Genomic DNA, 21,053 nt, shown 5'->3' on the forward strand with positions numbered 1-21,053 from the left:
CTGAGGTGCAATGGAATCCCCAGTCAGTAGTGAGGGAGGGCAAGCCAGGAGACCCACGAGGCTCCCGCAGTACTGCAGAGACAAACAAGCAGGCAACGTGCACAGGTGGGGGCCAGTCCAGGGAGACAGCTGGGAGGGAAGCTACCGTCAGCCTTGCCCAGCACTGCGGAAGGGCTCAAGAGGGACGAGACTGAGCACCCGGCTGAAGGCTGCCCATCAACCTAGCCCAGGGAATAGAGGAGAAGCAATAGGAATTGAAAGGAAAGAGGGGAGCAGGTGGACAAGCGCCTACACTATTTCTCAGGACTGTAAAAGTCAGGGTTCTCCTAAGAGACCGAACTGCTAGGGTGCACATGTCTGTACACAGTCTGTTCTCCATATCTGTGAGCTCTGTCACCTATGGATTCTCTGGCCATGGATAGAAACACTTGGGGAAAATTAGCATATAAAACATACATGCACTTCCTTTTCTTCTTGTCCCTAAACATGGTAGAACCACTGTTCTAAAAGAACTCACATCATCCAGGTTATTATAAATCATGCCTGTAATCCTAGCCCTGGGAAGCCGAGGCAGGAGGATTGCCTAAAGTTTGAGGACAGCTTGAACTATGCGGTGAGTTCCAGGATACCTTAGGACAGGGATTGAGACCTTGTCTCAGGAAGACCAAAACTGAAAATATCAAGTCACCTTGAGACAGCTGAACACGCTTGGAGGGATGTGTATGTTACGTGTAAATGCCACACTGTGTCAGAGAAGGGTTCGGGGCATCTCGGAAATCCTGGGATGTGACCCCTGACGTTCCTGAGAGATAATTGTACTTGGAAATGTATATATGGAGGAACACAGAGAGAATTTAAATACCTGAAATCATGTTTTATAGAGTTGTTTCCATAGTGATGGGGCAGTCGGTGAGGTCTGCAGGGAAGGTGGAAGCTTGGTGGGGGGTTGGTGCTACAGCTGGAGCCTGAACGGCATCTGGGGTGGAGCTGGGTTTTTCTAGGTACCTCAGACTTCCCACAAATGAGCCTGCGCTTATGAACAGTCTCCAGCTCACGTGGAGGGTCACCTCCATGCTTAAAGTCTACTGGTTAACCCCCATCCCATCTTATAGCACACTGTCAGAGCAATTCTATCAGCATCTGGTACCACGTCCCAGCCGTCTGTCATGGAGAGAGTCCATCCTTCATAAAGTAAGCACAGGGCTAGCAGCCAGTCTCACATCAGGCACATGAACAAGACAGTCATTATATATGCTGCTCTGAGGTCCCCACCCAGTGTGCGCTTGGGGTTCCAGCAGCAGTATCAAAGAGTTCCACTCAACCCGTGCAGGCACGGGACCTTTTCCAGGCTGTGGGGCTCCACATCCACAGGAGACAGGCCAGATGCGGGCAGGTCCTGCAGGACCCTCTTTCCTCTCTGCTATAGTCGGCAGCCCTAGGCCCTGAACAGCTCTGGGGGGGCATGCAACCCCTCCTTCCAGGAGGGGCAAGTGTGAAAGGTGGCACAGGCATCGACAGACTGATGGAAGAACCATGGTAGACAACCAATCAAAGCCAAGTGAGACTATCCCAGGCTCCCTCCCTTGACCTGCCTGCCTGCCTGCCCAGACCCTTCCTCCAATCAGATCAAAAGCCTTGAATTCAGGCTATAAACCCCAGCTTTAGAGAACTTGGACCATTTCTTCCTGCACCTGGTTCACGAGAGGCTGCCCTTCTAGAACCGTCAGGTGGATTTTGTTTCTTGCTAGGGTCATGAGAGTCACACCTTCTAGCCCCACAGTGACAAGGTCACAGTTGTCCCATGCTCAGCTTCACGGTTACAAGGTAATGTCTGAAAACCTCATGCCTTGCTCTAGGAAATCAGACCTCGTCCTGGGTTACCTGGAACCTTCTTTGCCACGTTCCTAGGGTATCAGGGCCTAAAGAGCTCATAGACCATGAGAAGGGATGTACACCCTTAGCCCCTCCCCCACTCTAGGTGACTTGCTGTAGACACACAGCAGCCTCACACGAAAACCCAGTTTCTCCTGGAAGTGGGAAATGGCCGTCTCTAGGTAAATGTGTTAGCACATAAATGCTGATGACTAATATAAACTTTTCAGGACCTTGGGGTGGATCATCCAAGATACCAGAAGGGGCCTGATGCTCGGTCGTTCTGTGGTCTGGGTCTGGCATCATAGGAAGGGGGAGCTCAGCAGTGGCTCTGGCGAGCAGAGGCACAGCCATACCTGGTGGATCTCATGCCAGCCGTTCTCATCCTTGCAGCACACGGAGGCATGCTCATGGAGAAGGAGCTCACAGCAGTAAGGGTCACCCCCCACAATGGCCGTGTGATACAGCGGTGTGAGTCCATAGCTGTCCTTGTAGTCTGGGGAGGCTCCGAGCTCCAGGAGGGTCTAGGGAAAGAGTTGAAAGTCATCACTGGTCTCATGCATGGAACAAATTGAAGACACCTATGGATCACGTTCCCATTGACCAAGCTGACATATCGCGCCTGGATACCTGATGTCCCCCCTGACACACACAGAACTGAAGAGTCCTAACTGCTGACTGGAAGTGACAGGTGATACTCAGGGATGCGGGAACGGTCTGCACCTAGAGGAGAGACAGTGTGCAACTGCCATGTCTCAACAGGGTCCTCCTGGTGCCTAGAGCCCGGCATCCCAGGAAACAGTTGTGGAGAGCCATCAAGGTTGCATTTACTAAAGAGAGCCACAGCATTTGGAGTAACACACAGGACAGTGGAAGCCCAGTGAGTCAAGGGGTAGGGAGCCTCGGGAGTAGGGTCAGGAAGATGCGGGCTTCTCAGAAGCCTGTAGGAAGGCAGAGTTGAGGTGAAGTTTGGATGGAAGAAATGAGAGGAAAGCTTCCATCTCAGATCAGTCTGCAGCCAGGGGGCCTGGCTTCCTTGCTGGGCTCTGGTGGAAAGCAGGCTGGAGCCACATTCTCTCTGGACAAGGCTGCATGCTCTGCTAGACAGGGCAAGGAGCAAAGATGTGGAATGAAGGAAGAAAGGGAGATGGGGTGAATGCTGCCTGGCAGAGGCAAAAAGATGGGCATTGGGAAGATGGGGTGGGAAAGTTGGGCATGGGAAGATGGGCATGAGAAGATGGATATGGGAAGATAGGGTTGGGAAGATGGACAGCAAGGAAGACAGGCATGGAGGGACATGGACCTGGAAAGGTAGGTGTGGGAAAATGTAGCGGGGAGGTTGCCATGGGAAAGATGGGTGTAGAGCATATGCCACATGGAAATTCAGGAGAAGATGTGGCTGGCCACAGCTGCCTGCTTCTGAGAGATGCAATACAGGGGACATCAAGGCTGTCGTATTACTCATGGGTTTGAGGTCTCCTCTGAGGGTCAGCAATAAGGTTTAGCACCAACTCATTTGTTAGAAACATGAGCCTTTCTGTGGAGTAGAGGGGACAAGCTGGTTTAAGGCACTGAGTTCTAGAAGCAGCTACATTACAGAAGGGGCAGGAGCACCTGACACTCAACTGCCCTTCTGAGCTCCAGTGGGGACAGAAGTGGGCACAGGGAACATGGTCCCTGGGGAGGAAGTCACTATGAGGACAGCTCAGGGGACCAGATAAAGGAATCTGTTGCCCACACAGGACAGATTCATGACATACCTTCAGAGCAACCTGGTTCCTCATCCGGGCAGCCTTGTGAAGGGCGGTCATCCCATCCCTAGCACGGAAGTCCAAATGTGCACCCCCATTTCTGAGAACTTTGATGACCTCCATGGAGTCATTGAGCTGGGCAGCCAGGGTCAGGGGCGTCTCTGAGGGAACCAAACACAAAGGTTTCAGAACAAATACCCAGAGAAGGAGGCCAAGGCCCCCCTGAGTGCTCAGCCACACGAGGGTCCTCAAATACGAGCAGCTCCTTCCGTGAGCCTACGGTCCCCGAGAGTCCGCACAGTCTGGAGGACTCAGACAGCCCATGGCCATGACGGGCACATGGGATCACATGCAAATGGAAACAGTAGCAGCAGGGTCTCCACAGTGCAGGCCTTGGTGCCATGAACCCTGGAGAGCCCTGCCATGCTCACTGAGGACAGAAGCCTGGGCACCGTCCTTACATGTCCCTCACAGGAACTCAGACACTGGCTAGGCCAGCACCATTTGTCTTTCTGATTCATGACATACACAGACCATGTGTGGCTGTCAAGAACTAGGCTGCAAGGCTCCCATGTAAATAAGGACTGGAGTCCTCTGGGTGCCACAGAGCACCAGGACAACATACAAGTTACTGTGACACGGAGAGACAACATTCTAGAGCAGTGGTTCTCAACCTTCCTAATGCTGAGACCCTTTCATACAGCTCCTCATGCTGTGGTGACGCCAGCCATATTATTTCATTGCTACTTCATTGCTGTAATTTTGCTACTGTTATGAACTGTAATGTAAATATCTGATATGCGACCCCAAGGGGAGTCATGACCCACAGGTTGAGAACCACCACTATTAAATCTCCAGATCAAGGCAGAGGAAGAAGTTCAGTGGGGAGAGTACTTGCTACACAACATGAGGACCTGAGTTTGAATCCTCAGCACCCAAATAAAAGCTGGGTGCAGGTGAGCATGTCTGTCACCCCAGCAGAGATAAGTAGATCCCAAGGGCTCACCGCCCAGCCAGTCCAGCCAGAACAGTGAGCCTCAGGTTATGGGAAAGCTGGTCCCACAAGGGTGTTTGCAACACAATGTCTTGAAAATGTTCCTCATTTTTCATGTGTTAAGATTTCCTTGATTTTTAAAACACTTTACAACTTTGACGTGTACACCCAAGCAGATGGCTGGTACTCCAAACGTGGATCACTTGACCTTAAAGTTATATACACCATCACCCTAGAAATACCCTGGGAGTGTTGTAGGCAGAAAACAACCAGGATGTATTTCAAAAGGCATCAGCAGGAAGGGAAGGAGGTAGGACCCTGGTGGGTCAGCTGAGAGCTCCGGCCTGACTGCAGGGATCTAGGACACCAGGGAGGGCAAGGTGGAGATGTAAGGGCTCAGAGCAGCTGCTGGGAGTGCAGGATACAAAGCGGCAGCTGGAGGGTGCATGCATGCGTGTGCGTGTCTGTGCACGTGCATGTGAGTGCGTGCATGTGTGTGTGTGCACGTGTGTGGGTGTCTGCCGTGTGTGTATCTGTGCACGTGCATGCAATTGTGTGCATGTTTGTGCGCGCATGCATGCATGCGTATGAGTATGTCTGTGCATGTGCGTGTGTGTCATGGGAGAGACCCCAGAAATCAAGCATCTGGAGGGGTGACTCCTCCCGTGTCAGGCAACAACTATGGTAGTGAAAACCAGTCCTCCTCTTAAGGGTTGGGTGACCACTAGCAGGGTTCTTGGAACACTGATTTAGGAGGCTGAGGGGTCCCAGGATGGAAGATCTAACAGAGAGGAATGAAGCAAGTATCACAATGTGGTAACTGAACGTGGGGTGCACAGGCTGACCTGAGCTATTCTAAAAGTCGAATGTAAGATGCAGAATAAATAAGACACGGGGAACAGCTTTCAAGTTTGAGCTCAGAGGCCACAGTGTCAGCCAGCTGCTCCCCTGTGAACGCAGCCACCCCAGTGTCAGGAAACACTTGCCTCTCAATATCAGCTGTCACCATCATCATCAAAGCAGCTGGTGCTGATGCTGACAAGAGACCCCCAAGATCAGGCTGGTGGAATTCTCCCATAGGATTAGGGGAAGGGAGGGTCATCAGACCCAGATGTGAGATCCAGCTGTTCCCACCTGGCTTTCCCTCCCAGGCATATGTAAATCAGCTACATATGATCTCTTCCAAGGTACTAGAGCAGTGGTTCTCAACCTGTGGGCCAAGACCCCATTCACGGGGGTCACCTAAGACCACTGGAAACACAGATATTGGCATTGCAGTTCAAAACAGCAGCAGAATTAGCTGTGAAGTAGTATCAAGAATAATCCTATGGTTGGGGGCACCACGACATGAGGAAGTGTATTAAAGGGTTGCAGCATCAGGAAGGGTGAGAACCGCTGTGCTAGAGAATATATATTGAAAGTTAATGAAGGGGCCTCTATCTATGCAGATAAGGGGTATTGCTCATTTGGGGAGTGGAACTTTGCAGTAATACAACTGTTTTAGGGTCACCCACACTCCTATAAGTAACCCTTCACCAAGGCTCCTGTGAGTGATCTCTCACCCAGACTACAATGACTGTCCCTCACCTATGCTCCTGTGAATGTCCCCTCACCTACGCTCCTGTGAGTGTCCCCTTACCTAGGCTCCTGTGAGTGTCCCCTCACTATGGCCCTGTAGCTAAGCCTGATTAAATCAATGATCCGGGCTAGTCTTGGAGTTGTTTCTTTGTTCTGCTCTATCCAGAGCAAACAGAAGTTCATCCATGTCTTTGCAAAGGAAGTTAATGCAATGCACAGATTGAAAATAACAACAATAAAATATAACCAAGAAATAACACAGTGTGAGAGTGGTTTTCACAGCGTCCATGAATCAGGTCTTATAAACAATCTAGAGATGACACAGGCTGCCAGAGGATGTGCACGGGTTCTGTGTGACTAGAGCATCCCTCGAGCTCAAACCTGAGGAATCCTACAGCCCATCCCTCATAGATATGGAGGGACACATGCACCAAGCAAAACCCACATAGAGATTGACTAAGCAATAAACAGCAGCAGGAGGAACAATTTCACAGACAGACACAAATCTCCACTCCCTTTAGGAGGCAGGACATAACCCTCTCCCCCACTCCTTATCAGTGGGCTGTGCCAACTGAGCCCCTTCCCAAAGGCACTGTATGGGATGGGCTCAGCTGGTGACTCTCGGGAAGAAAGGCCGCAGACAGGGCCGTGCTAGAAGGTCTCAGTCAGCACCCCAGAAATCAGGCAGGCTGATGGTAGGAGCCCTCCATAAAAGGAAGATAGAGGCTTCACCGCTTTCATGCTCCTCCCCAGCCCCACACTCATTCATGTTTATGAGATCTGGGTCCAGTCGAGAAGAAAATCCTCGACAAATGTGCACGGAGGGGCACCTGAATGAACAGCAGCCAGTTCTCAAGGCCGTCAAGCTCACCACCAAGAGAACAAGCCCAAGCAACTGCCGAAGCCACGCGGCCTACAGAGACATGACAAGTAAAGATGGCACAGGCCCTCTGACGTACCCAGACAGGAAGAAAACATTTTAGGAAAATGAGGAAATCAAAATGATGCATGGGCTTTGTAACACTCCCATGGAGAAAAGAGTTCAATGGTGGCAAAATAAGCCACCCTGATTTCAGATGTTAGCAATGGGTGAGCGGTCAGCAGACACTCCCTAAGCCAAAGCTAGACTAAGAAAGGCTTATTTAAAATAATGAACAGCAGCAGCAGCAGCAACAAACACCTGAGGGCCAGAGAGATGGCTCTGCGGTTAAGAACACTGTCTGGAATTTGTTTCCTAGCAGCTCTATCAGGTAACTCACAACTACCTGTAACTCTGTTCCAGGAGGTCCCATGCATTCTGTTGGTCTCTCCGGGCACTCCTCCCATACACACATACTAACACACATACACATAAATAAAACTTTTAAAGTTAAAAAAAAAACCAAAACCTCTCAAGGCTCTTACTTAGGGTTAGGGACTTAATAGCTCTGTAAAAACCATTGTTACTCACAGACTTAGAGAAAATATTTCCAAAACCAAACACAAGTATACGAGCGGCACCTATCCAATCTGCAAAGAGAACTTGTAAACTTGATAAATTACCCTCAGAGTGGGTGAGATACCTGAACAGAAACCTCAACAAAGAGAAGGGACAGATGCTGAGTGACACATGAAAGAAGTGCACTCCCACCTCAAGGGAGCGCTGCAGGGGTCAGGCTGCAGGCACTCAGAGAGTCAGACACAAAACACTGAGTCTTTAAACCACAGAGGATAGATGGTCCTGCTCCCTCATCACTGACACAGATGAGACAGGGTGCAGCCACGTAGGGCATCTCAAAGGACAGTTCAGCAGTCTTAAAAAACAAAGCACAAAGGGGTCAGAGAAGGTGATTCAGCAATTGAGAGCACTGACTGCTCTTCTAGAGAACCTGGGTTTGATTCCCAGTCAGTACACTGTTCTGGGTAGTTTTACGTTACCTTGACACAAGTTAAAATATTTGAGAAGAGGGAGCCTCAATTAAGAAGGCCCCTCCATATTAGATCAGACTGTAGGCAAGCTCATAGGGCATTTTCTTAATTAGCGATTGATGGGGGAGGGTTCAGCCCATTGTTGGTGGTGCTGTTCCTGGTCTAGTGGCCCTGGGTTCTGTTAGGAAGCAGGCTGAAGAAGCCACGAGGAGCAAGTCAGTAAGCAGCACCCCTCTGCTGTGGGAGGTGATGTATGCTGTGAATGTGTTTTATTGCCATTAATAAAGAAGCTGATTTCAGTCAATGGCTTAACAGAGTAAAGCCAGGCTAGAAGAGACATATATAGAGAGAAAGCAAAGTCAATGAGAAGCCATGTAGTTGCCACTGGAGACAGATGTCTGGAGCCTGCCAAAACTTTGTCGGTAGGACACGACCTCGTGGTGATGCACAGATTAATAGAGATGGGTTAGTTTAGGATATAAGAGCTAGCTAGCAATATGATTAAGTATTGGCCAAAGAGTATTGCAAATGATATAGTTTCTAAGTGATTATTTCATGTCAGGGCAGACAGGAAATGAACTAGTGGCCTCCCCCAACAAATCCTACTATGCCCCTCCATAGCCTCTGCATCAGCTCTTGCCTCCAGGTCCCTACCTGTTTGAGTTCCTGTCTTGATTGCCTTTGATGATGAACAGTGATGTGGAAGTGTAAGCTGAATAAACTTCCCTCCCCAAACTGCTTTTTGGTCATGGTGTTTCATCATAGCGATAGAAACCTTAAGACACACACAAAGGCTCACAACTGTCTGTAACTCCAGTTCTAAGAGATCTGATGCCTTCTTTTAAGCCTCCACTGGCACTACACACAGGAGGCACACGCAGGCAAAACACCCATACACAGGGAATAAAATAACTGTAACTATTAAAAACCCACATTTTACCCAGTCACACTAGAGCTCTAAGAGTTTCCACAAATGAGTTGAAAATAAATGTCCAAGCTGGGTATGGCAGCACGCACTTGTTTTTCAGAGACTGAGGCAGGAGGATTGCTTTGAGTCTAAGCCAGCCTGAACTATTGAGTAGGACTTTGTCTCAAAAAAACTAAAAAAAATAATAAAAGAAAAAGGAAAGAGGAAAGGAAATCATATGTTTATAATTGCTAAAAACTATAGCATCTTCTCTCAATCCTGAGTAAATAGATTGGAAAAAAAAACCCATTGAATGGGAAGCATATTATTCAGGACTATGAAGAATTGAACTGGGCCAGTGAAATGGCTCAGCAAGTAAAGTGCTTGCAGAGAAAACCTGTGAACCTGAGTTCAATTCCCAGAACCGACATGAAAGTGGAAGGTGAGAAATGACTCCACAGAGTTGTCCTCTGACCTCCACATATGTGCAGGGCACAGACACACACACATCAACACACAATTAAATAAACAAAGAGACAAACAGACACAGTGGAAACTTCGGCACAGGCTGTGAGGGGATGAAGCCAGTCTGACAACAACATACCGCTTGGTTCCCACACTGGCGTTCTAGGAAAGGAAGAGATGAAGACAGGGACATAGGTGGCCGTGACTTAGAGGAGACGATGGCCAAGCACAAGAGGTGTTTAGATATTAATGGGATCCCAGATAACTCCTGATGGTGGGTACAGGAATCACATTCTTGGCAGACCCCACAGAATGTGTGGCACCCAAGAGTAGCCCTAGAATAAACCCTGGGCCTTGGCTGTAACAAACACATCACACGAGTACCATTTGTTAGTGAGAGGGAGGAAGGTGTGGGGTGTGTGGGAATGATCCACACTCAGAGCTAGAGGTGTTTAATTGATTCTTTTGAGACACGGTCTTGTTTCTCTGGCTAGCTTCCAAGTTGCTATACAGCTGAAGATGGCCGTGAACTCCTGATCGAGTGTTGGGATCGCAGGTAGGTGCCACCATACCTGACTTTAGGCAGTAGTTGGACTGGAACCCAACACCTCAGGCAGACAGGCTGTGTCTATATGCTCTGCCTCTGAGCTACGCCCCACTGCCCAGTATGATTTTTCTGTGAGCTTCAAACTGGTTCTATACAGACTATAGACCCAATCCCAGGCTCATTTCCATCCAGACTGCCTTCCCTGGTCCACCTTCCACGTTCGATCGACCTTATCTTCTCCTAGCTTGTGCACTTGGTGAGCTTCCCATGCTCCCTTGGAAGCAGGCGCATAAAGGAAGAAGGATTGCAGAATAACTGGGCACCATGTCTGGGCCTAACAACAGGCCTCTTTATTAGAGCTCCAAGGACTACCCAGACGCACCCAACTAACTGGAGGTGGGTATTTCTGAACTGGCGGCAGGCTGCCTTCATTTGCGTACCTCTCGCTGTCTGCAGACTCAGGTTTACAAGGTCTCACAACCCCATTCCCTCCAGACACAGCAGTTCCTGGGATATTGATCACGTGCTGAGATTCATTGTGTGCCAGTCAAGACACCGACCATAAGTCATCAGACAGGCTCCCTCCACTCCCCCAAGCCACAGAGCTCCACGTAAAAGCAAGCAGAATGTCCACAAAGCTTCTAATTGGGCCGTGTGGGAGCTGTACGGGGCTCCCCAGGAGTCCACCACAGTCGAGTGTGGGCGGAAACAGTGCCTCTCAAGGATGATAAAGAACTTAGCTAGAGGACACCCCACCCCCAGGCTGACAGCCCCGGAGCATCTCTGCTCGCAACCTCTCTCTCACTTGCTGGGCTGCTTGGGAGTTTTGTCAACTTGACACAAGCTAGAGTCGTCTAGGAAGAGGAAACCTCACTTGAGAAAATGCCTCCATAAGACAGGCCTGTGGACAAGCCTGTGGTACATTTTCTTGATTAATTGTTGATGTGGGAAGACCCAGACCACTATGGGAGGTGCCACCCCTGGGCTGGTGGTCCTAGATGCTATAAGAAGGCAGGCTGGGTAACGCATGGGGAACAAGGCAGTGGGCAGCACTCCTCCGTGGCTTCTGCTTCAGTTCCTGCCTCCAGGTTCCTGCCCTGATTCCCCTTCACAGTGGACTAGGAGTATAAGCTGAAATGAACCCTGTCCTCCCCAAGCTGCTTCTGGTCACGGGGTTTGTCACATCAACAGAAAGCAGACTAGGACTGGCAGGTGGTAACCAGGTCCTAAAAGGGAGTCCAGATGAGCAAGGTGGCCCTGCAGAGGCAGCAGGGCAGGGGGCTGTGATATTCGGGGCCTTTCCTGGAGGTTTTGGGTGCACAGCAGGTTTCCGGTGTCATTAAATAGCTGTCTTTCTCTCACCTGAGCATCCCGCAAGCTCAGAAACCACAGCATACAGGGAAGTGATGGACTAGGTCCCTAGGGCGGCCGTCAGTGTGGTAGCCTTTCCAGGGCGTGGAGCTGTCATCCATCTGATGCCAGAAGTCCCACCATGGCAGAGAGGGACCCAAGGACTCCTCCACTAGGGAAGAAGTCTTCGATCTTCTCTTCATGTTACTTGATGAAATTTATGCTTCCAGCAGCTATGGACATCCGCTATTGTTGACAGACTGCGTGGTTTGAAGTGGCGGGTCACCCCTCCAGGATTCTGAGTTCACTTGCATGTCACTCCATCCAGAATGGCTGCTGCCCCAACTATGGCTGCCCAGTGCCACTGACTCGAGGATGCAGAGCTGAGGCCGGGGCTGGTGGCTTATCTTGGTCTCAAGGAAAGCTGAATTGGACTCATAGCTGCACTGTCGGGTGTGCAGCCAGTGTGCTGTTCAGGGAGCGACTCGGAAAGTCACCAAACCCAGATTGAAGCTTCCAAAATGTGATAGGAATAAGCAAAGTCTGTGAGAGGAGGCAAGCACCTGTCTGGAGCAAAAGTGTAGGGGCTGGGGAGAGGGCTCTGTTGGTAGTGTTTGTTGTGCAAATATGAGGATCTAAGTTCAGATCCCCTGAACCTACAGGAAAAGCCAGGCATAGCGGCATCCACTTATAATCCCACTGCGGGGGGAGGCAGAGCCAGGTGGACCCTCGGGGCTTACCAGCCAGCTAACCTAGCCTCACTTGGGAGCACCAGGCCAGTGAGACAGTGAGAGACCTTGTCTCAGAGAAAGGGGGTGTGGACAGCTCCAGAAAGACACAAGGTTGCCCTTTGCCCTCTATAGAAACCTTACACCAGCACCTACACACACACACACACACACACCACCACCACCACCACCACCACCACAACAACAACAACAAAACTACAAATAATGATTTCTTTCAACCCCAAGCCTTCTGTGGGTGAAGTAAGGGAGGGTTTCTAGAATCGTGCCCCCACCGTATGTCTGCTGCACTCTGCAGCCCCCTCTGGCTGGTACTGCCTTTGCTGGTAAGCCTAGAACAGCCGCCCTTGACCAGGAACCACTTAGCATATCGGCTACTTTTTTCCTGGTTTGCTCGTTTTTTATCAGCTAACCTCCAGACTGAGCTGCAGATGCCCAGCTGTCTGTTGGTGCCCACAGAAGACAAGGTCCAGGGCCCCTGGGATGCCAAGAGTCCCACAGATGTAAAGGTGATCTTCTTCCTCTTTCTCCTCACTCTCTTCCTCCTCCTCCTTATTCTTTCTTTTTTTTTTTTTCAGACAGAGTACATCTCTGTGACAGTTCTGGCCATCCTGGAATTTATTGTAGACAAGGTTGACCTTGAACCTGCCTCTGCTTCCCAAGTGCTGGGATTAAAGGAGCACCATAAGTCCCTTCGATAAAACCATGTCATATTTTACTTTTAATCATCCCTATATTATTCTATGACCAATGGATTCAACTGAGCAGTGAGTAGGTTTCAGTCTGCTTCATTAGGGGACAATGATAGGAGAGAAAAGTCTGAATGCATTCAGGACAGATACATTTTTGTTTTTCTTTTTCTTGTCAATCCCTGCATAGTTGAATCAAGAGTTTCATGGAATATGAGACCCACAGATACAAGGCCGACCGTATTTCAGAGAACACAGAATAATAATCACTTGTGGGCTCAGGGCTCTGCACTCCGGGTCTCTCCTACTCAGTGCTAAAGGCGTAGAATTTCTTGGAATTTCTCTAAGTACCAGCTCCTTGCCCATCATTACTGCCTCTATTCTAGCTCCAGGTGGGGCTCAGAGAAGGCTCCACATGCAACCTCTGCTTCAAAACAGTCAGTGTCAACTGGGTAGTCCAGTCATGGTTTGGCCTGGAATGACAGCTGCTTCGAAACCCAGAACTAGAGACACTGATGTAAAAAGGAATGGGGGCAAAGGAGCCGTGGCTCCCTTCAGGAGACAAACACGCTGAGAATAACTGACGTACAGCCATGATAAAAGCAGGTACCAGACAGTCAGGACTCTTGAGATCGTGGGAAGCATCCTGACACCACAATGCACATAAACTCCACCTTCTTCCCCAGGAGCTTCTACCCTGGGCTAGGGCCAGCTCTTCCAGGCACGACCTCCTCTCAGGTCCCCTAGCCAGGGCCACTAATGAGTTTTTCTCCTGGTATCTTAGACGCCATCTTCATCCTCAGAAATGAGCCTCTCCCAGTTTTCATGCTGCTCACAGATAAACCCAAAGAAACTCAGGAGCAAAGAGCGACCCAGCCCCCCATCAGGGCTAAGATGGGGCTATGCCAGCTAGACCAGCACCCAGTGGGGGCCACCTCAGCCGAAGGGGTCAGTCAGGCTGCCCCAAATGACAAACAAGATCCACACTTTATAAGACACCTCCATATCTTATGTGCATGGTAATTTTGAGGTGTGACAAGAAGGCACACGGGAGCCAGCAGTGGACTTGGGTTGTCCTGTTAGGAAAGGGAGAGAAAGAGGACGAAAGGGAGGTAAAAGTACCCTGCCGCTAAGGTCAAGTATCTCCTGCATCTCCCAGCTCACACACCAAGCCAAATAGACCCATGCTGCTGTGGAGAGTCCCTTGCCCTCTGCCTGCCACCTCAGCCATATCATCCCACGGCCACAGTGTTCACCAGGGCTGCCGCCAAGCTCCACCCATTGAAACCAGGAGATACTAGCAACACGGGAAGGCACTTTAGGTTGTCCTAACTGGGGAAGCTACTGGCCTCTAGAAAGACCGTGGCAGGACTTTACGAAGTCGAGGTCTACCCCACAGCAAGAACAGTCAGACCAAGTGTTGGCCGTGCAGAGCTGAGAGCCCTCTCCCCTGCCTGTGCAGCTTTCTCCCAAGGAGATTTCAAGCCTAAAAAACTCAGCATCCAGCAGGGAGCACGAGACAAGTGTGAGCACCTGCCTGTCTGTGAAAAAGCCTGCACCCAGGCAAAGGGAAAACCCCAAACATGCTGCCGTGCTGCTGGTTAGCACATCCAGCTAGGGGGCTCTGCCGGAGACCCTGGGGTCAACAGGCAACAGCCCACACATGTATAGCATCCATTCGCTCTCCCCTTTCCTAACATTTATGCACAGAGCACCTACTGTGTGCATGCATTGAGCTGGAGGCTCAGACTGCAAGGAGAAAAACACGGGCCTTCAGAGCAGAAGTTACATGAATGAGGAGCCACTTCAGAGCCCAGATGAAAGCCAGGACAGCGGGAGAGATGAAGAGTCACGGTAACCTGAACTCGCGCCTCACCAGAGGCACGCCTCACAAGTGTAGGATGAAGACTTCCTGCATTGCCACCCACCTCCAGTCTCCAGGTCATGGAAATTGGGATCCAGGCCTCTGTCCAGCAGCTTGACCAGCTTCTCCACTGAGCGATGCTGAGTGTGGTCCATAAACTTCTTCAGATTGGTCTGGAAAAGAATGAAACAGAAATGACTTGGTGAAAAATGTATTTATAAAGAGCAGGGGGCATGGCTCAGTGGGCAGAGAACTTGCCTGGCATGCATGAGGCTTAAGCCTAGAACTGCACAAACTGGGTTTGCTGGTGCACACCGTTAGTGGCAGCACTCAGAGGATTAGGCAGGAGGATCAGAGGTTCAAGGTCATCCTTAGCTACTCAGTGATTTCAAATCCAGATTGGACTGCCTAAGGAAAGAAGGAGGGAAGAAGAGAGGAAGGGAGGGATCTTTATAGACTAAGAAAAGACTGTCCACTAGGAGGCACTAGTCTCCTCTGTGCAGGGCACTACTGACCCCAAGACTCACATGGGACCAAGAGTGGGGTCAACAACACACCGCCAACATCATGGGCCTGTCCTGGATGAAAGTTTCAGAAACTTAGCTGTTCACCACCTCTGTACCAAGGTCTCAATGTCTGTCCCTCCATAATGCACAGAGTGAACTGTAACCCCTGAATAACAGTGCTAGAGATCTCTGGTCATTAGGGTGGAGCCCCGATGAGTGGGGTTCATAGCCATCTAAAGAGGTCCCAGAGAGCTCATTCTACCACTGACAGCCATAACCTGGACACCAGGAAATCCAAATTCTCACTGTGGTGTCAGACAGCCAAGAGGTCTGGAGCTGTGGGAACACCAGTCTGCCTATGGTTTTTAAGCAGGAGCGGGTTCCACATTTGGGGACGAGATGCTCTCCCAGGAAAAGAGCAATAACCTGGGGCAGGGTGACAACTGATAGCCTCCAGGCCCTGCTCAGACCCTCCACTCCATTCCCAGAAAGGAAGCGCCTGAGGTCTCATCTATAAAAAGGAGACTGCATTAATCCCAGAGCAAAATCAGTGACACCTGCCCTGGGGGACACCTAGTCTATTCCTCAGGAGATCACACAGGTCACCACGGAACCTCAGCCTCCCCAAGCCTGGTAGCCTGGCCACAGATCTGGAAGAGCCCAGCATCTCTCTTGGGTCCCACCCTCATCCCGATTCACAGTTTCCCCAACACAGGATAGAAGCACTGTGGTTTTTCATTTGATGATGTGCCTAGGCCTTCCAGGCACCTGTCATGGGCTAGATTCCCATCCAAACACCTTACAGTCTGGTTCTGGAACAAATGTCCAAAATCTGGAGTGTCATTTAAACCGTGGCTCATGGGCACTTTTCTTTAGATTCACAAGTATCTGTATCTACACATTAAATAACAGCAGCAATAATAAAAACAGAGAAATCCTCAGATGCTGGGGTCAGCCACATCCGTGTGGATTCCAGGATCAGGGCAGAAAATACATAAGGAAAGCCTGAACCATACTTGGCCAGAACACAACTGAGAAGCCAAGCACAGTGGGAAGGGAAATACCAAGGACAGGGAACCAAGTGATGCGCATCTGCCAGCTACCAATGGATAATGTAAGCATAAAATTAAAACAATGTTGGTCAGAGAGGCCATAGAGGCCCTTAAAACATACAGGTGGTTGCCTTTTGTCTTGGTTGTTAATCAGAACTAGATGATGAGACCCTAGGGCTGAAGAGACGGCTCGGCTTGTTGCATGATACACAGAAACCAAGCTGGACCTGAGCTGGGCACTTCCTCCTAGGCAACTAGTTTTCATGAATCTAAAAGGTTATGAAATAGCCTTATCTAGGGGGCGATAAGACACCAACGGTCTTTCCCAGCTATAAATTCTATGAACCATGACGTCAATCTTCTGGGCAATAGTATCAGAGTAGCCTAACAGTTATGGGAATAACCAACCACTCCCTGGTTGGCTCTGAGGCCCACTCCACAGTAGGAATCCAAGCCTAGTGCTGTAAACTATGCCAAAAAACACATGGTAGAGGCAGTCGCCAGCCCTAGGAAGGAAATACTATAGCTTTACTAAATTGACATAGCATCAAGTTATCCATTTGGGCCCATAAACCAGTGTTTCTCAACCTGTGGGTCACAAGCACCAAAAGAGCAATGAGCCAGGGGTCACCTATGACCATCAGAAAACAACGATCTTTACATTATGATTCATAACAGTAGCATAATTAGCGTTATGAAGCAGCAACAAAAATAATTTTATGATTGGGGGTTCACCACAAATGGGAAACTGTATTAAAGGGATGCAGAGTTAGGAAGGTTGAGAACCACTGCACAAATAATGCTTCTCCCAGTCTTAATCAGAGAAGCCCCTCTTCCTTGTGACTGCACAGCTGCTGAGAATGAGTAACTGCTTGCTCACTGCTCAGCCCACAATGAGACGTTAGCACTATCCCCTCTAAGGCTCAGGGAACATTATGGAAGAATGGGAGGAAAGAATCTAAGAGCTGGAAAATAGGGAGAAGGGCTGCACAGTGCCATCTCCTGGGAAGGCACAGACATTGCAGCCTTGAACTCGCAGCTGTGGATGCCTGCACTGGGTCAGGTCAACAGTTGGTTAGGCATGGATGGAAGAGGGGCTCTGGCCGACCCCTCATTGCTGCGCTATTTGCAGATACATTCAAGGAAATGAGGGAGTCACTGGCTTTAGTCGTGAATCCACCGGTGACCACCCCACCAGGCTCCAGTGGATAGACTTCACCCACTGGTCATACAGATGGTCCTAGAGGAACGAGATTGGCAGGGAGTATGGGGGCTGAAAGGGATGAGGGGGAGAGAAGAGAGGACTGTAGAGCAAGGAGAACGCATTTATACAGCATGCGACTGTCAAATAACTACTGAATTTTTAAAAATTAACTGGAGACAAGAGAATGAAACCCACAATAGAAACCCTGCATCCATCGAGAGATAAGGAACTGTGGGTTGTGAAAGCCGTGTGCACCCTCCACTGGCAGGCAAGCACCAGGCATCCCAGGGGTATCTAAAGGCGAAGTAGTGTTCACCCCATGCCCTTCAGGCTCCACCCACATGCCCCAGGATCACTGCTTCCAGTTTCATGCATGCTCCTGGCTCATATAGCCTCACTGATATGTCTGGGGTGCATGTCACAGGTACTCACTATGACTTCATTGGGCACGATGCCCTCTAGCTAGCATAGCCCTCTCCTCCCATTGCTGCCAGCACTTCCTGCCTTTTTAAAATCTGTTCTTATCGGGCAGCAACAGAAACCAGAGGCAGCGTTCAGCAGGCACCCCTTTCTTCTACCTCACCACATCCCGCTGTATCACTGTACTGCTGCCTTTCAACCTCTCTGGGGCACGAGGGGGCGGCAACCCTCTGTTCAGCCTCCACCAGCCTCCCTGAGCAACCTTGCTGACTGCTGTCTGCCTAGGTCTCCAGCCATGTGCATGGGGAGGCAGCGCCATCCACCCGCATGCCCCAGCCTGGCCTCATCCCACAGGTAGGTATGCAGGGGCTACTCCCAAGGGAATGAGCCCGCCAAAGAAACACAGCAGGATCAGGTGACCTGATGAGGTGGAGGAAGGATTACACACCCCGCCCCCCATACCTTTGTGTGGAGCCTGGCCAGCTGCTTCTCATCCAGGTTGGACTGCTTATACACACGCTTCTTATAGCGAAACTGTCAGGGAAACAAGTAGAAGATTGCAGGTGACCAGATGTCAGACATGGGTGCTCAGAGGAAAAGTGACCTCGCCAAACACAAGGCATCCCAGTTTTAACCAAGACACTGATATCTGTGCTGCAGAGCCCATCCCCCAAGAGTTCCATCATCCAGCAGCCATCAGGACACAGGGCAGTCTCTTAGCTGTGGAAGCCAGTGCCCAGCTGGTATAGAGGGTACAATGGACAGACACATCCCTAGTGTAGCCACATCCTGCCGGATACCAGTCTGTGGGAATCCACCTGCCCTCAGCTGGTCTGGGCATCTCATACACCCCTCTCCTCAGGATCAGAGGCTCTCACTGGCTCCTCACGACGGTGCTGCCTGCTTGGGATTGGAAATTTCACTGCAGAGCAGAGAAGTGGGCTTGGAGTTGGTAACAACACACCCAGGCACGTGGTGTCTCAGCCCTCTCCTCCCAGACACCCAGACCTGACAATGCAGAGGGTTCAGGAAGAACGTTAAGGGGAGGGGCATGACTGAGATTTTGAGAGGAAAGATGAGGCCCTCTCTTTGCTAAGTGCCTCTGAATTAGTCACTTTTTCCACATCAGCCTCAATTTCCTCATCTGTCTCACAAGGACAACACCAGAGGGCTCCAGAGTAGAATGACCTTCCTGAACTCAGGTCACTGTGCCTCCTTCCTGACCTCCTCTGAGCCTGTCATACTGCAAGGAGCGCATATCAAGGGTGGAACTGGAGGGAGCAGTGCCAGGATGGAGGATGCCCACGCTGGACAGCAACGCTGCAGTTCTGCATGCTGCTCCTGCGCACTTCCAGATAACCGCCACAAACTCAGCACTCGTTTTTGTCTAAAGCTAATCACACTGCTGGTCCACATTCCCAAAGCCACCAAGAAGCACCATCGGGTACCTGTCACACACATACACACCTAACAGGGATGGTCCAAAAATCCAGACTTAACTACAGGATGCATAATTTTCTAATCCGAAAACAAACAGTGGCCTGGCTAAGAAGCTGCCCTCAGCTGCACCCAGGCTGCACAGCGCCAGCTCTCACACAGTCACACATGGCTGCTTACCTCCAGGGAAGGCACACCCTGGCCCGTGGGCTGTGGGTATTCCCGCAGCAGCCGTTCCTCATCCAGGAACTTGCCGTCCCGCCCATTGCTGGCCGGCTGGAAGAGCCCATAGTTGAGTACATCCTTCAGGCCTTGGTTCAGGGTACACAAGATTCGCTGCTTGGCCACCCACACGGTGGCATCTGGGTTAAATCGAATGCACTTCTGTGGGGGAGAACAGAGACATGGGTCAGGGATGCCAAAGGTCATCAGAGCCACCAACCTGGGCACAGGATCAAAGGAGTCCTGCTCCTTCTGTTCCTGTCCTCTCTGCCCCAAAGTAAAGTTTACCTTTGCCTTGAGGACAGAGAGGCTGGGGGAAAGCAAGATAAATCAACCAGGCTGGGAGTCAATGGAGTGCCTGCCATCGAAGCATGGGACCTAAGCTGAAGCCCCAGAACCCACACTGGGGAGATAAACAAGTTAATCCCACGACTCCCTGAGCAGCCAGTCTAGGACTGATGTCAAGATTATCTTATTCACAAACACGCACGGCAGCACACACACACACACACACACACACACACACGAGTACACTGTGATGGTAAGAACATATATTGAGAGTCTCAGCTCAGCACAGCTGTCCCTAAGATATCCTGGGGCTTACAGGACCCTCTCTGAATCTCCAGATCTATGGGCACTCAGGTTCCTTATCATGACATGTTTTTAAACTTCCACACGTCCTCCCAAATGGCACAACATTGCCATCTACAAAGTTCATGTTTGAGAACTGCAGTAGAGTTAGCAAGAAAAATAAATGTCACTTCTGTTTTCAGGCATTCACAGGTGTTCTGGGACACATGCAGCCCACAGGACATGGGTTGGACAGACTGCATGATTCCCTATTTGCTCTTAACGCCTAATAGATACACTGTACATCTGTGCAAAAGTCACATTCCATCCCGATGAAGATAAAATCGTTTTGCGCACAATTCTCAATCCGTCGACATGGAACCCCTGGGGCAGCGACCGACTGTACAACAGTGCCACTTGAGGTGTGCATGGCTTGCTCTCTGGCAACCTGAACACAGAGGACTTGTTGTCTGGGAGGCCTGAGGGATGAGAGCTTTCACATCACCAACACTATCTCCAAACAGAAAATCAGAACTGTATGCATTACACAGCTGGCGAGATGGCTCTGCGGTAAAAGGTGAAGACTGGCGTTCAGATCCCTAGAACTTATATAAATGGCAGGTGGGTGTGGCAGACACCTGCAATTCCATCCTCAGATGTCAGAGTCAGTGCATCCGCCCTGACAAGAGCCCTATGGGTGAGCTCTGGGTTTGATTGATAGACCTCTAGACCCTCCTCAGTAAATAAGGTAAAAGAGCAATCAAGGATGATTCTAGACATCAACCTTGGGCACTCATGTGCTCATTCATATGCAAGCATGCATGAGTATATACATACCACATACACATACATGGAAAACCCAAAACTCAACCTATATGTGCCACTTAAAGAGAGAGGGCTGGCAATAATGAGAAACTACTTGATGGGGGGTATTAAACAAATTACTGCAAGAGGCAATTTCTTAAATGGTT

General features: G+C 50.2%; 1 protein-coding gene across 8 annotated transcripts in view; it reads right to left on the reverse strand.

The window, feature by feature from the left end:
- Shank2 (SH3 and multiple ankyrin repeat domains 2) overlaps positions 1-21,053 on the reverse strand; it is a 456,357-nt gene that overhangs the window by 360,846 nt on the left and 74,458 nt on the right. For all 8 annotated transcript variants that reach the window (XM_041666922.1, XM_041666928.1, XM_041666925.1 and 5 more), the window contains exons 4-8: positions 19,471-19,674; positions 18,316-18,387; positions 14,736-14,844; positions 3,633-3,784; positions 2,229-2,396 (exon numbers count right to left, since the gene is read on the reverse strand). In XM_041666922.1, coding sequence (XP_041522856.1) covers positions 2,229-2,396; positions 3,633-3,784; positions 14,736-14,844; positions 18,316-18,387; positions 19,471-19,674 — 705 coding nt within the window. The remainder of the gene's footprint in view (positions 1-2,228; positions 2,397-3,632; positions 3,785-14,735; positions 14,845-18,315; positions 18,388-19,470; positions 19,675-21,053) is intronic.

This window comes from Microtus oregoni, unplaced genomic scaffold, assembly GCF_018167655.1.
Source record: "Microtus oregoni isolate MIOR12 unplaced genomic scaffold, Mior012 000016F_ref0000370, whole genome shotgun sequence".
Taxonomy (NCBI): domain Eukaryota; kingdom Metazoa; phylum Chordata; class Mammalia; order Rodentia; family Cricetidae; genus Microtus; species Microtus oregoni.